Source organism: Alternaria incomplexa (genome assembly GCF_024043165.1).
Source record: "Alternaria incomplexa strain BMP 0042 chromosome Unknown scaffold_4, whole genome shotgun sequence".
Classification (NCBI taxonomy): Eukaryota; Fungi; Ascomycota; class Dothideomycetes; order Pleosporales; family Pleosporaceae; genus Alternaria; species Alternaria incomplexa.
Window position 1 is genome coordinate 1792279 of NW_026249853.1, and position 15411 is coordinate 1807689.

General features: G+C 52.6%; 6 protein-coding genes across 6 annotated transcripts; 4 read left to right on the forward strand and 2 right to left on the reverse strand.

Moving 5' to 3' along the window:
• Window positions 1-69: 69 nt before the first annotated feature.
• On the forward strand, window positions 70-1483 carry J4E90_003830 (uncharacterized protein; the record flags this gene model as incomplete). The annotated part of the gene is made up of 2 exons (XM_051433397.1): window positions 70-691; window positions 738-1483. The coding sequence occupies 2 exons, from the start codon at window positions 70-72 to the stop codon at window positions 1481-1483; spliced, it is 1368 nt and encodes a 455-aa protein (XP_051293295.1).
• A 407-nt stretch (window positions 1484-1890) lies between these two features.
• Window positions 1891-3488, forward strand: J4E90_003831 (uncharacterized protein; the record flags this gene model as incomplete). The annotated part of the gene is made up of 2 exons (XM_051433398.1): window positions 1891-1996; window positions 2044-3488. The coding sequence occupies 2 exons, from the start codon at window positions 1891-1893 to the stop codon at window positions 3486-3488; spliced, it is 1551 nt and encodes a 516-aa protein (XP_051293296.1).
• Window positions 3489-3568: 80 nt separating this feature from the next.
• Window positions 3569-7675, reverse strand: J4E90_003832 (uncharacterized protein; the record flags this gene model as incomplete). Its single annotated transcript, XM_051433399.1, has 4 exons — window positions 3569-6408; window positions 6461-6580; window positions 6632-7081; window positions 7129-7675. 4 exons carry the CDS (start codon window positions 7673-7675, stop codon window positions 3569-3571), a joined length of 3957 nt encoding a protein of 1318 aa, XP_051293297.1.
• Window positions 7676-8186: 511 nt separating this feature from the next.
• On the forward strand, window positions 8187-9650 carry J4E90_003833 (uncharacterized protein; the record flags this gene model as incomplete). The annotated part of the gene is made up of 1 exon (XM_051433400.1): window positions 8187-9650. The coding sequence occupies one exon, from the start codon at window positions 8187-8189 to the stop codon at window positions 9648-9650; it is 1464 nt and encodes a 487-aa protein (XP_051293298.1).
• Window positions 9651-9705: 55 nt separating this feature from the next.
• On the reverse strand, window positions 9706-10590 carry J4E90_003834 (uncharacterized protein; the record flags this gene model as incomplete). The annotated part of the gene is made up of 1 exon (XM_051433401.1): window positions 9706-10590. One exon carries the CDS (start codon window positions 10588-10590, stop codon window positions 9706-9708), a length of 885 nt encoding a protein of 294 aa, XP_051293299.1.
• An 859-nt stretch (window positions 10591-11449) lies between these two features.
• J4E90_003835 (uncharacterized protein) lies at window positions 11450-15352 on the forward strand (the record flags this gene model as incomplete). Its single annotated transcript, XM_051433402.1, has 6 exons — window positions 11450-11648; window positions 11702-11820; window positions 11871-12441; window positions 12492-12944; window positions 13728-13806; window positions 13876-15352. The coding sequence occupies 6 exons, from the start codon at window positions 11450-11452 to the stop codon at window positions 15350-15352; spliced, it is 2898 nt and encodes a 965-aa protein (XP_051293300.1).
• Window positions 15353-15411: the final 59 nt, after the last annotated feature.

Consider the following 15411-nt stretch of genomic DNA (forward strand, 5'->3'; position numbering starts at 1 on the left):
CTAGTGTGATCATCACCACATTTTCCAGCGGCACCATCGCTCTTGAACATCGTCGAGACCATCAACACCATGGCCTCCACGCCCACTCTGCGCCAATTCAGCGCGTGTCTGAGATGCGTGCGACAATTACCAAGCGCCAATGGCACCCGCCGACTCCTCTCCACCTCGGCGGCCGTCCGTGAGGAGGTGCAGACACAACCCACGAATGCGACTCCCCCTCCACCGCCGTCGAACCCTCCGGAAGGCGCTGCTCAAAAGGCTGGCCCCCAAGATACCCCGGAATACATGCAGAAATGGGGCACGCTAGACCCCCAGATGGTGGAGAACAAGAAGCAGGAGCGCCGATTGCTGCGGAGAGAACATGTCCAACCTGTTGGTTCCCGTCGTCGCCGTGCCGCCCTTCGTCGGTCGACCCTGCAAAAGACCGATGAGGTCCCATTCGAACAGCTGCCGTACCAATGTTTCCAAGAGGCGAGGAAGGTCTTGTTGGAAGACAGGCAGGAGAAGATTAAGGAAATCAAGGTTCAGCAGGAACGGATAAAGAACCTAATGGCGCAAGACGCAAGCATCAGTGGAGGCCCAGCAGCCAAGGAGCACAGACTGCGGAGCATGAGGAAGCATCTGAATGACCTGATCATCCTGGCCGACATCAACGATCCAGTTGTGAAGCGAAAGTTTGAGGACGGACAGGGTAGGTTGTGCCAACCGCTTTCTCTCAACGTGACTGACTTGCGAAGGTGACATGAACAAGCCCATATACCGCTATCTTGCCGACCGGAAATGGCGCCAGTACAAGCGTCTCGTGCTCGAACAACGCGTTACGCAACTTGCCATCATCCCCGATCTTCTCCCGTCTCTCGACTTGGTTGCAGACATTGATCTTGGCTTCGGACGAAAGCCAGTCGCGCCCGGTGACTTCGTAGACTCCGCCATCAGCGAAAAGATGCCTCGACTCAATGTTCAAACTTTCACACCCGGTGAGAAACTCGTCACTGTGGTGGTCGTAGACGCAGACGTGCCAGTCCCAGAGAAGGACAGCTTCACCTACCGATGCCACTTGATCGCCTCCAACATCTCCATCTCGCCTAACAGCACCTCGATACCACTCCAGCGCATCGCCCAAGAGGACCAAAAGACAGAGGATCTCAGTGCCAAGAAGATCGCACTTCCATGGTTAGCACCCTGGGCCCACAAAGGAGCGCCTTACCACCGCCTAGGTATCTTTGTATTCGAGCAGCATGACAACCAGCCGCTCGACGTCACCAAGATCAACAAGGCCAAGCGCATGGGATTCAACCTTCGTAGCTTTGCCGATTCGAACAAGTTGAGCGCGATCACTGCTACGCTGTTCAGGACGAAGTGGGACGAGAGCATGGAGGGTGTCATGGAGCGTAATGGTTTGAAGGATCAGATCGCTGTAGAGTTCAAGAGGAAGAGAGTGGAGCCACTTCCCTACAAGAGGCGCACTGAGCGCATGCGGTGAGGTGGATGAGGTTGCACGTAGTGAGTGCATGTAGTCATGTAAGCCATATGTACAATACGATGACCTGACAGCTGCAAGTTCGAGTTGTCAGCATGATATGTACAACAAGAGCATTGAATGCGACAATGAAGTGGTAGCATTGTTTACCAGCCCAGACTTTCTGCGTGGGATGTTGCGCAGTGGCTGCCTTTGATGGTGGCCGCTCTTTCCAACCTCACGTACGGGGGGGATGCTTCCTTCCTTGCCTCACACACGCGCGCTTGGAGCTCGACCCTTCTTTCTTCTGCCGGACATGCCTTGCCTGTTTTTCTTGACAACCGCAGGAATCGCCATCAACAGATCTCCAATCGTCGCTTCAACTACGCTTATCTCCTTTACTCGTCCCAGGTGCCGCACTCACGCCCATCATGACGCAGAATGCACCTTCCGTTCCAAATTTTCTTCCGTCCCAACAACAGATAGCGCTTGCTCTTGCCATCGTTCGCAGTAAGCCGGCGGACATACCAATACGAGGTAATTTCCGACTGCCCAGATCATGCACACCTTCTAACGGTCGTTAGACTACGTCCTGCAACTGCGTGCTCAAATCAGGCCTGGTCCAGACCCGAGGGAACGGGATGATTCCGAATGCTACGTTGATCAAGTCGCCTACTGGAAGGAGCGATGTCAACAGGCCGAGGACGAATGCGGCAGGCTTCGGGGTATCAACATCAAACTCGAACGATCAAACCACCTACTGTCGGGCCTCTCCGGACCTGTCCCTGATGTTGATACAAGCATGCTGATGGCGCCGACTGCATCGCCAAAGAGATCTAAGCCATCGAGACAAGCACAGAAACAGTGCCTACAACCGGCCGCTGCTGCCCAGGAGACCATCGATAATGATATGGACTTCCTGGATGTGCTCGGTAAAGACGGCTCGAATCTCACGGAAACTTTGTATACTACACACTTGCTATGCAGGAGTGAAGAGCCGGACGCCGAAACACTGTGCCACAATCTAGTAAGAGTTGCTTCGAGTATCGGCAAAGTCATATGCATAGTCGCCCAAAACTACGAGCAACTGTCACGTCGAGGGAGGAGGACACTGGAAGCCATGTCGTTGGACCAAGACAAATCCGACTTTGCCATCGCTCTATCCGTCTGCGCAAGAGCTTTCATGTCCTTACTTGTCGGTACCAACAAACTCATGGAGACAAAAGCAGATGCACGCCTCGCGAGTTTGATCGTTTGCGAGGTAGCAGATATGTTCAACGCCGGATTGCAATCAATTGAGGCCTCAGCGCGAAGGACAGCGCAAACTTTCTTGTCGCAACCACCCTCGCCAAAGAAGACGAAAACAAAGACGCCGCCTTCTATCATCAAGGAGTCGCCGCCGGCCAGAGCAGTCGCCCACTTGCTGATCAGTCTCCTTGGGTTCCTTGAGAAGACCGATCCCGTGCATCAGAAGATCTTCGATGGCTTCGTTTTTGTTTTGTTCGAGCGTGTTGGCAAGAGATTGTATTACTTCACATTTGGACAGCACCGCAGCACGTCCATCGAAGGCAACATCCTACCGCCGCCTGAGCCGAGAGATGAGACAGAAGAGATAAGGCGAGATACCGATGCCCTTGGAACGCGCCTGGAAGTCAAAGCTCTTGTGTTGATACTTGAACGCGCCATGGGGCTAGCTCCAAACCATATGAATCCCCAGAATGCTCGTCCAAGCCAGACGTCAAACCGTCCGGTCCGTACATTGAGCACCAAAACTCCCGTCACGAGTACCAGGGCGCGCCTGAGTCCGCTTGTAAAAGATCGCTTGCAAAGAACACTCGTCGCATGTATGTATGAAAATAACACGAATGATGAGTTTCTGGACGTTCTCACGAAGCCGCTACCAGCCATGCGGCTGAGCTCCCTACAAAACGTGGCTAAAATCGACGACAAAGATGTGGAGACTTGGTATAAAGAGGAGATCTGGCGACTTGTCGGCTGGGATGTGCTAGCCAGAGAGGGCGCGTGGTGAGACTATTGTAAGGAATGTGAGAAATGTAATGAAGCTATGTAATTGTTTACAGTGCATTCTCGAGATATCATCTGGCGTATCTAATTGCTGGCCTCCTGCGCCAACTGAAACTGGCTAACAAACCTCCGTTCCACCACCGACTTTTGTGTAGTCTGCACTTGATCCGTCTCCTCCTCATCCCTCATTCCCCATCCACCCCCACCAGGTGTATCAATAACAAAGCAATCCCCTTTCTGTACAGAAAAGTCCTTACGACCACCCAGCCTACACCACCGCCCACCAACCTTCTTGACAATATAGTTCACCCCACTACTCCCATCCTCACCCCCAAACATACCATACGGCCTAGTAACCCGCCTCTCACTAACAATCGAAGCATTCATATCGCGATAAAACTCATACACGCGCCGAATCCCATTCCCACCATTCCAGCGCCCCTGTCCACCCGATCCATCACGTATACTGAACTCGCGAAGAAGCACAGGGTAACGCTTCTCCAATAGCTCTGGGTCCGTGATACGTGTGTTCGTCATGTGGATGTGCACGCCTGAAGTGCCGTGCCAGCCTGGTCCAGCGCCGCTGCCTCCACATATTGTTTCTCCGAAGCCGAAACCAGAGTTGGGAATGGGTGTGCCGCTGTCGTCGTGGTCGCCGTTTATACCGAAGGAGAAGACGTTGCAGTCGCCTTGGCTCGCGGCACAGGCTTCGAATGCGCGGATGACGACGTCGGTGACGCGTTGGGATGTGATGGGGTTTCCTGCGCATACTGCGGCGTATGGCGAGGGGTTCAGGATACTTCCTTGTGGGATTGTAAAGGTGAGAGGACGGAGACAGCCTTCGTTGAGCGGGATGTCTTGGTTGATGAGACAGCGGAGGACGTAGAGTGTGGCGGACCTGGCGATTGCTTGCGGGGCGTTGAAACTGTGGTATCCCTCTTCGCCTGTACCGGTGAAGTCGAAATGTGCGGACCCGTTGTCTGGGTTGATGGTTATGGCGAGCTTGATGGGTGTGCCGTCGTCCATGAAATCGAGTGCGGCGAGTGGCTTGCCGCCCGTTTGTTGATATGTACGCTTCAGGAATTCGCGTACGCAGGACTCGGCGTTGGCGGTGATTGCGTGCATGTTTAGGTGTACGGTTGAGAGACCTCGTTCAGCAATAAGATCAGCCACGAGCGCTGCGCCTTTGGCGTTCGCAGAGACTTGTGCTTTGAGGTCGTTGATGTTATCGGCGAGTTTGCGTGTTCCCGAGCATCCTGGGTATTGGGCGGGGTCGTGGAGTAGTACCCTCTTAACTAGTTCTTCGTCAAAGATTCCATCACGAACGAGATATTCTGAGACGATCATGGCACCCTCTTCGTGTAGTTCGACGCTGCCGGCTGGCATTGAGCCAGGAAGTATTCCACCGATTTCTTGGTGATGGCCTCTCGAAGCTGTATAGAAGATGATAGTTTTGCCTGCATCGTCAAAGACAGGTGTCACGCATGTTATGTCCGGAAGATGCGTGCCGCCAGATATGGGGTGGTTAGCGACGATGACGTCGCCTGGTCGTAGTTGGCCTAGATACTTCTTGTGCTGATACATCACTGCCTGCTCCATTGAGCCAAGGTGGACTGGTACATGAGGTGCATTGGCTACAAGGCGACCTTCAGGACTGAAGAGCGCGCAGCTGAAGTCGAGACGTTCCTTGATGTTGACCGAAACACTCGTCTTCTGTAATGCGAGGCCCATCTGTTCAGCGATACTCATGAAGCGATGAGCCATCACAGAAAGCTCGACTGGATCAACAGTCCGGGGTATAGCAGCTTCGTTGCCTGGTAGGGTAGTCGTTCGGTCGAGTTCAATCATGACATGACGGTCTAGGATAGTTGCCTTGGAGCTCGGTGCAACCACAATGGTCTGTGTGTTGTCCAGAATGATGGCAGGCCCATCGATGATATCACCCTTTGCCAATTTTGTCAAGTGATACAGAGGAGAAGTAGTCCAGCCATTTTCGAAGAAGACAGAAACATGATCTGAGATCTTCTTTGTCGACACGGCGGATGGGGAGCAGTCGGTGAGCTGTTGATCGAGGTTGAACTCGGGTTCGACCGATGGGCTCCGGGCTGTCGCTCGGACTCGCACGTTCTCAACGAGGATATCGCGTCCGGGCATGATGAAGGAGAATTGGCGCTTGTGTTCAGCTACGAACGCGTCGTCCCACGTTCCTTGATCAGGGCGCGAAACCATGAAGGTTGTGTCAGACCCTTCGTAGCGGAGGTTGAGAAAGTGCTCGAAACCGATTGTTTGGCCGGAGAACCCGTCGTTGGCCAGTTGTTCCGCTGCGTTCTTCTCGAGCGACGACAGCCTTTCGTCAAGTTCATCGAAAGAGGACTTCAGCAATACTGAGCACGGCTCCTGAACATCGCGAACAACGTCTGCCAATGCCATGCCATATGCTGACAAGATAGAAGAGTAGCGATGAATCAAAATGCGATCGATGCCCAAGTTGGCAGCAATAGCGCAGGCAGCTTGTCCACCTGCACCGCCGAAGACCGCAAGATCGTGATCGGAGGTTCGGTGCCCCTTGGCTTCAGTGAGCGAGCGGATGGGTCGACACATGGTCTCATTCGCAACTTCCAAGAAGCCAAGAGCAAGTTCTTCGACAGTCTTCTTCTTCCCATCAGTTCGCGACAAGTCAGCATTGACCGTGACGAGTAACTCTTCAAAAGCTCGCTTTGCGCCTTCATAGTCCAGAGCTTCGTTCTCATGCTTGCCAAAGATCTTTGGGAAGTACTCAGCCTGCAGACGTCCCAAGACAAGATTTGCATCTGTAACCGTCAAAGGCCCACCTTTGCGGTATGCCGCTGGGCCTGGATGTGCACTTGCTGATTCGGGGCCTGCTAAGAAGAGGCCGTTGCGATAAGAGAGTATGCTTCCGCCGCCTTGAAACTTTAGCAGCTACTCAAATCCGAGATCTTGAATGCTACTACTTACCGGCAGCAACAGTATCGATCTCTAGCTGTGGGGATTGAATCGTCACACCTGCCGTGATCGACTCGAAAGTATGCTCGAGCGTTCCCGCATACCGCGAAACATCAGTACTGGTTCCGCCCACTGCATCAACGTTAGCATACTTCCGGGTTGCATCGCAAACTTTGGACTTACTGTCAAAACCTATTACTGGCTTCTTCCGCTGTATATCAAAACATGTCTTGCTGAAGCCAACAACACCTCCTGCCGGGCCTGATAAGATAGCTTTGAGACCGCTGAAATGCTGCCATCCCACTAGTCCTCCGTCGCTTTGCATGAACTCACAACGAGCACCCTTGGTATCTTCCAGGCCGCCTACAAAGCCTTCACGAAAGCCATCGATGTAATTGCGCGTCAAAGGCGTAAGGTACGCGTCTGCTGTTGCTGAGTAGCCTCTCGAGATGGCTCTGATCATGGGGAAGATCTGGGATGAGACTGATATCTGCTTGAAGCCGATGTCTCTGGCGATATCGGCAACTTGAAGCTCGTGGTTCGGGAAAGTATAGCTGTTGATGAGCGTTATCGCCAAGGACCGCACGCCGTTGTCGAACAGGGCCTGGAGACCTTCGCGAGCGTGTGTGCTGTCTACTGAAGTGTCAGCGAGGAAGTCACTTCCACGTCAAGTTACTAACCAATTGGTCGCAGAACGCGAATGGCTTCGCCACCGACCCCCCTTTCCAGGTTATAGGAGTCGCGGTTGGGGTCTCGTAGTGTTGACTTGTCCTCGGTCGAATCGTGAAGTGTGACGCGCTCGTCAATCTCTAGAACATCGTCGAACAAGGTCTCAGGCCTCCGGATGTTGAGATCAAACAGCTTCGGTCTGGTCTGATCACCTATGCGTAGTAGATCTCTGAAACCTTTGGTGACGACCAACGCGCATTTTGTGGAGTTTCGTTCCAACAAGGCGTTTGTCGCGACTGTAGTTCCCATCTTGATCGATTCGATGTTGCTGGTGTCAATCTTGCCACCGCGTGGGATGGATACGTTCAAGGCCTGCTCGAGTATCCTGCGGATACCCTCTGTGGGTGCATCGGCATAGTTCGTCGGATCGTTACTCAGAAGCTTGACTAGCACATCTGGTTTCCCGGGTACGATACCTAAGCAGTCTGTGAAGGTACCGCCGCGATCTATAGCGATGCGGATGCCTGCACCCTGCAGCGGCTGCTCAACGAACGGCATGTTTGGTGGGCGATTGAAAGGGGAATAAATCGAGGAAAAAGTGAACCGCGGTCTCCGACAGCCAAAAGCTCCTATATGTCCTACAACTACTGGGAATTGAAAAAGACCACCCTCGTGCCAGAGGATAGATCAAGGTATGAACACCCCAAACAGGCAACGCCTCGTCAGCTGTTTCGTCACGCGCCATTGGCTGTAACAACACCGATGCCGCAGGGCATATTGTTCCGAAGGCATGGCAGCGCGGGTTTGTAATGCCTATCGCGTCGCGTTGAGGGTGGAGTTGCTGCGCATTCCGGCAGGATGAGGATGACGCGCGATTGCCGATCCCTTCCCAGGAAACACGCTAATACTTCACTAGCGCGGCGCGAATGAACCCCTCAGTGAATCCTTCGAAGTTCCGACGTTCCTCTCCATCGGAGCCCAGAGTCCGAAAGAATGGCAGGGGTCGATATCACGCTCTCCACCATATGCTGAGTGGCTATGGGATTATGAGCATGGGTTTGCAGCGCGCATGCCGAGGTTGCAAATTGATGCGCCTGCCTCATGGCAGCGTCGCCGTGATCTGCCTGTAAGAACACCATCATTATCGCATCTGGATCCTATCAATATGACCGAAAGCATCAACCTGCAATTGGGGTGGCCGTCGCCGTCACTCTTTCCATCGGCTCAACTTCTCGACGGCGCGTCAAGCGTACTCAACTCGCAAGCAAAAACCGCAGCCTCACTCATCTACGGCCCAGATGCTGGCTACGAACCACTTCGACGCAGCATCGCAGCATGGCTCACTTCTACGTACGGACGCGGTTCGGAACTTTCGTCCCACCGCATCTGTGTTACGAATGGAGCGTCGGGAAACTTGGATAACGTCCTTGCACGCTTCACCGAGCCAGGCTATACACGCAACATATGGATGGTTGAACCATGCTACTTTTTGGCCTGTCCAATTTTCATGGACAACGGGTTCCAGGGGATGATGAAGGGTGTGCCGGAAGACGATGAAGGGCTGGATGTGGACTTCCTACGACGAAGTCTCGCGGACGCAGATAAATCGACAACACCCGCTCCATCAACGCGAAAGACGGGTGAAAGATATAAGAAGCTTTATCGGCATATCATCTACTGCGTGCCGACGTTCTCAAACCCAAGCGCGAAGACCATGTCGCTTGGGCGAAGGCAGCAACTCATTCGCTTAGCAAGAGAATTTGACGCCCTTGTGGTCACCGACGATGTGTATGACATACTACGCTGGCCAGCGGACAAAGGCGGTAGCTATGAGAGCCTCGGTGACGTACCTCCACGAATTGTCGATATCGATCGCACACTTGAAGGAGGCCCAAAAGACGAATGGGGTAATGCTATGAGCAATGGTTCGTTCTCGAAGATCATAGCACCGGGTGTACGAGTAGGCTGGGCAGAAGCGACCCCTGCGTTCACGCTTGCACTGTCGCAAGTGGGCGCGACCAGATCTGGAGGCTGTCCCGCACACATGGCTGCTTCGTTTGTTCATGAGGTGCTTGAATCTGGGTTGTTGCGCAAGCATCTTGTAACCAAAGTTCTTCCGACATTTCAGGCTCGCTATTATGCTATGCTGGAAGGCATAGAAAATTTTCTGGTACCACTGGGTGTCACTATCTCTACTGGGAAGCCGTACAGTGAGATTTCTGGCCAAGCGAGCGGCGCCGACACTATTCCTGAGGAGTCTTCTGCCCAAGCTGGAGGCTACTTCATCTGGCTACTGTTGCCAGAAGGTCTGGCTGAAAAGGGTGCCGATTTGGCTGCCAAAGGCTTGGAGAAATACAATGTAAAGTTTGCATATGGCGACATGATGCAAGTGCAAGGGGACCCTACATCCGCCGTTCGTGCGGCAAAGGGCTATGGGAATGGCATACGTTTATCATGGGCATGGCACACGGAGGTCGAGATTCTTGAAGGTATCAAGAGATTAAGTGCATTGATCAAGGAAGGTAGTAAATAGGTCTAAACCTAGAACATGTAGTTGATACATATTGGATCGGTTGTAAAATGCAGGCTCATCCTCTTGATGGTGGCGTGAGTAAACCCCCAACGACAGCATGTGATTGACCATGCTTTTTAGCACTGTCGTCCAAGAAGAATTTTAAGACAACTCCAGCTGCTGCCACAGAATCGTCATCCGCATCGATAGCATCGAGCGTCTCTTCCAAGACCTTAGGCTGCCAATTCGGAAAGAAATACTTGATTGTCTCACTGTTGATGAAACGGTCAAATTCGAAGTGGCCCTGGAACGTAAGGACACGACCAGGTTCGTACATGCCCTGATTAGCGCAGTGCTGAGTTCTTCCCAGCGTTGTCCAGGAGCCCGGCAGCGCTTCTACATCTGGAACAACCACGTGGTCGTGATGCACGAATTGCAACCTCATCTTTTTGACATTCATATCATCTTTTCCCTCCTTGTTTTCAACCAATGCATGGTAGAATTGTCGATGTAGTGAGATCTCTTTTACCCCTAGTTCCCAGCCTTCCGGATGCTTCTCCACCTTCACACCATAATCTTCTAGTAGAGCTTGACACACCAATTGGTGGCCGAAGCAGCTGCCGAAAATCTTCACCCTGGGATGTCTCTCATATGTTTCTTTCGTCCATCTTGCGAGTTTGCGTATCCAGAGCAGCTCATCGTAGGCCGAGTTCGCGGAGCCTGAGATGATGACAGCATCGAACTCTGCTATCGAGCTGGGATATTCGTTCTTCGTGACGTCGAAGTCCGTAGATGTGATCTGAATGGTAGGGTCCAAGGACGCGCATGGTGACTTTGTGTTGGCAGCTGCGGACGAAAGAAGTTGGTGGAAGATACGCCCATAGGTGGGGGCGCGCTCGGCGGCAACAACAGGCACCGGTGCATCGGCATTAAGCATGCAAATGCGTAGATTTCGTGACATGGTTGCACGAATTGAGTGAGAGAGCTTTTGGTTTGATGTATCCTTCCTGAATAACGTTTTCTCAAGCAATGTATCTGTCTTCTATGGATGTCGCTTTCGGGATGCCCGCATTCGGCGATGCACGTGATGGCCGCCGATAAGCGGTTGACGTTTGTCGCGACTATCTCGCGATTTGCCACGTCTCCAACCACGCAAGGCCACTGACCTCGGCCACTTCGATATTCGATCAACCACCGCGACGACGTCCTCACAATGGTTGTAAGCATCTTTTACGTGATGCGCGATGATCACAACACTCTGCGTACGAAATGTGACGGACAATTGGCGCCGCTGCAGGACGCCATATCCGTACGCGCAGCAACCCTTGAGCAAGCCCTATCGCCCGTTTTCCCATGGCGCATGTCGTCCATACAGACGGATCCTAGCGGTCGGGTATCAGGACCCATACTAGCACTATCATGGCGTGGTGTGAGGGCCTGACAGTCCACTATTGGTCGTGACCCACCGTGCCACCATCGGACATGAGAGTCCGAAGAACCATTTCTTTGTCCCTCGACGCTAGGCAGCGAACATGGGTATGCGAACCGGTTGATCGTTGCCGTCGCCAGAATGCGGAGAATGACAACGTTCACGAGTCAAGGACACAATCTTAGTCCTATCGAGCTGGACTCTGACGTTCCATATCCCGTCCAGCCGCTGTCTAGCTGGAGATAGCGACACTCAACGAGATATCAAGATAGGTATTACTGATATGATTCTTTGTCTTGGTCTTGTATAAGATACGCATCTAATCAGGTGTTCGAGACACCCATTGGGAGGTTCTTTTTGCATCTCCATCCTTACCCCACTCATCGCTACCATGCCAGACGACAGCAAAGTCATGTCGTCCGCCGACATCGAGGACACACATTCCGTCAAGATGGGAGAAGTTTCCTCAGCCAACGTTGATGTGGCGGCTGCCTATGCTCATCATCTCACGGGGGAGAATGCGTATACAAGAAAAGAAGCGACACGCTTGCGATGGAAGCTAGACCTGCGTCTTGTGCCTTTGCTCTGGTGTGAGTGCTTGTAAAGCGAGATAACGAGAAGCGCTCGCTAACAGACACATCAGTCAACATCACGCTGGGCGCTATGGACAAAGTGACGACAGCTACAGCGGCCTTGTACGGCTTCCGAGCTGATACTGGCTTGACTGGAGATAGATACAGCTGGGTCGGCAGTGCATTCTATGTGAGCAATCCCAACTATCATTGCTTCTATAGTGCTGACAATGCGTGTAGTTCGGTTATCTGTTCTGGTGCCTACCGAGTGGCAGCCTCCTCCAACGCTTCCCGATCGCCAAACTAATGTTTGTCGTCCAACTCCTCTGGGGCTGCATTCTCATCGCGACTGGCTTTGCCAACAACTTCCCCACGCTTATCGCACTTCGTGTCCTTCTTGGAGCCCTTGAAGCGCCCATTGTACCCGGCAACTTCCTCATCATCAGCATGTGGTACCCGCGACGTGAGCAACCTCTTCGAACCGGCTTGATGTATACGGGTCTTTCTGTGTGCTTCACTGGCCCAATCGGATACGGTATCGGATTCCTAGCAGGCGAACATCAATGGCGCGCTATGTTCTGGATCACAGGCGCAATGACTATTGTATGGGCTTGTGTGATCGGTATCTTCTTACCCGACAATCCTGTCAAGGCGAAGTTCGTCAGCGAGCGACAAAAGGCCATCGTAATTGACAAGATCCGGCAAGATCAGACGGGAGTCGAGAACAAAACGTTCAAGAAGGACCAGATGATTGAAGCCTTCCTTGATCCTAAGACGTGGCTAATGTTCTTCTTTCATATCTGGATCAGTAGTGAGTAACCCCGATGAGCCACCCTTCCAAATTTAGGCTAACGTCTCTAGTTCCGAACGGAGGTTTGACGAACTTCACGCCTCTCATTATCAAAGGCCTCGGCTACACGTCTCAGCGCTCGACGCTCCTCACAATGCCTACGGGTATCTTGCAGACTGTTGCGTCCTACGTTTGCAATGGCGGAGTATTTCTGACTGCGAAGTATTTCCCAGCAAAACAGCTGCGAACCGCATGGGTCGTGTTTGGTATCATCGTCGGTATGATCTCCGCAGTCTTCTTATACGTTCTGCCTATCGACAACTACAATGGACGTCTCGCAGCGTTGTACTGCTCATACTTCTACCTTGGCCCCTACATCGTCGCCCTCGGTATCAACACGGCAAACACCGCAGGCCACACGAAGAAAGTTACTGTCAATGCGCTGGTCTTTATCGCATACTGTATCAGCAACATCATCGCGCCCCAATTCTTTAAGGCCGACCAGGCACCGCTATATCCGCTTGGTATGGGTGCTGTGCTGGGAAGCTACGTCTTGTCGATGATCACCATCACTATGTATGCAACGTATTGCTGGTATGAGAATCGCAGGCGAGATCGCGTTGACTCTGATAAGGGTGGAAGGGTGCATGCAGATACTGACTTCCGCGACTTGACTGACAAGCAAAATGTGCACTTTCGATATGTATGGTAGATAGAACAGAGGCTGAGGCCAGTTTGACACGGGATTTGCAGTCACTACAGATAATCTACAAATGACTGAATAGCCTACGAACAGACTACTGTACACGTGACTAAAGCCCCTCCACAGTTCAGCACATGCATTCTGCCGATTAAGGTCTATTGGCCAATTCGTAAATAGATCCAACACAAATCGAGTTCCTGTAGTTGTCAAGCGGGATACCCAACATTCGGAAGCCGCAAAGCTATCAGCCCTGGAGGCGTGCGCCTCCGCACGCAAAAGTGGACCCGTCCTCACGTTCGCTTATCTTCCGATAGCGGATTCTGTCGGACTTGCAAGTGCGAGACTGCGAGATGCACGAGACCTCCGCGCATGTTTGCAGTGGAGAAAGCACATACCCTGCATATGCCGAGTGACAAGGATAGCTACGCGTCTCGCGTGTCAAGCTAGGGTCACTGCGACATGAAGAATGCTTCTTATTGATAAATAGTCAGAGGCACCTCGTTGACCGAGACACTTCATCCTACGAGCTGAAAGGCTAGACGATAATACATATCACATTTTCTTGCATTCCACACGATGCCTAAACTCGACATATCCGTTCAAGATGAGCAGAAGGCTTTCGAAGCTAATGTAGCTGCTATTGAAAAGCAATGGAGCTCTGCAAGGCAGTCGCATTTGAAGCGGTATGTGGCCCCGTCAGATCTCAAGCAGTAGATCGACTCCGTGACAGATTCAGCTGACATCGTTACCAGACCATACACGGCGAGCACTATAGCCGTGCTTCGTACTTCCATCCCCGCTTCCTCGGAAGCCTCCTCAATTCAGGCCATCAAGCTCTGGAAGCAACTTAATGCACATAACAAAGCCGGCACATGCGAGTTGACATTTGGCACGACCGACCCGGTTGCAGTCTCGCAGATGGCCAAACACCAGCAGACTGTCTACGTATCCGGTGCTCTATGCGGATTTTCGGAAGTCGCACTCCCCGGAATGGACCACGCCGACTACCCATGGGATACCGTGCCAAAGGTCGTCTCCAAGATCTTCAAAAGCCAGCTTTGGCACGACCAGCGTCAGCGACAATACCGGTTACGACATCCGATTGAGGAGCGTGAAGAGCTGGAGAACTGGGACTACATGGCGCCAATCGTCGCGGATGGCGACATGGGCTTCGGGAGCTTGACGAGTACAATGAAAATGGCGCGCGAGTTCGTGGACGCTGGCGTAGCGATGATCCACATTGACGATCTTGCTATCGGAATGAAGAAGTTTACTATTGGTCAAGGGCGTACTATTGTGCCGACGCAAGAGTACCTGGATCGCTTGACAGCTGTGCGGATGCAATTTGATGTCATGGGTGCAGAGACGCTACTGCTATGCCGCTGCGACACAGACCATGCCGAGTTCATCACCAGTGTCGTTGACGAGCGTGACCACGAGTATGTGCAGGGAGCGACGAAGAAGATAGAGCCGTTGCAGAAGTGTCTCGCGGCTGCGCAGATGCAGGGGCAGGATTTGAAGGCTGCGCGGGACGAGTGGAAGGCGAAAGCGGGGATGAAGACTTTCGATGAGGCTGTCGAGGCCGTTGCGTCGAAAGAAGAGTTTGCCGCTTACAAGGCGGAGCTTTCGAAACGACAAGTTGCTTCTCTGTCAGACCGTCGCGACATCGCAAACAAGACCGTGAAACAGGAAGTGTTCTTCGACTGGGAGCTGTCGCGATCAGCGATGGGACAGTACATGATCAAGAGCTGTGTCAAGGGCATCGTCGAGCGCGCCATCGCCGCTGCGCCACTCGGAGACGTGACCTGGGCGCGTATGGACTCTCCGAAGTGGGAAGACATTGTCGAGTTTCACACCGAAGTTCGCAAGGTGTATCCAGATCGGCTCTTTGCCTTTGGCTACACCGGCGACTATGACTTTGCGAAAGCGGGTTTCAGTGATGACCAGGTCAAGAACCTTCATCTTGATCTTGCCAAGCTAGGGATTGTATGGCAGGTCCAGCCGATCTGGAGTCTGCAGGGTCTGAACATGGTGACGGAGCAATTCGCGAAGATGTGGCAGGACCAAGGTATCGCTGGCTACTTGAAGTCGGTACAAGGTCCGGCTCTTAGCTCAAAACCGATGACTGATGGGTTTGAGAAGTTGAGTTACTGCGGTGGATATTTGGCGGATGCATTCTTCGAAACGGTCGCCGGAGAGTCCATCGTAGAAAAGGGCAAATCAGTGTGATTGTAAAATCGTCGATAGCGTACAATATGAGTACAGTAGTCCCAATGACATCTCTTTTC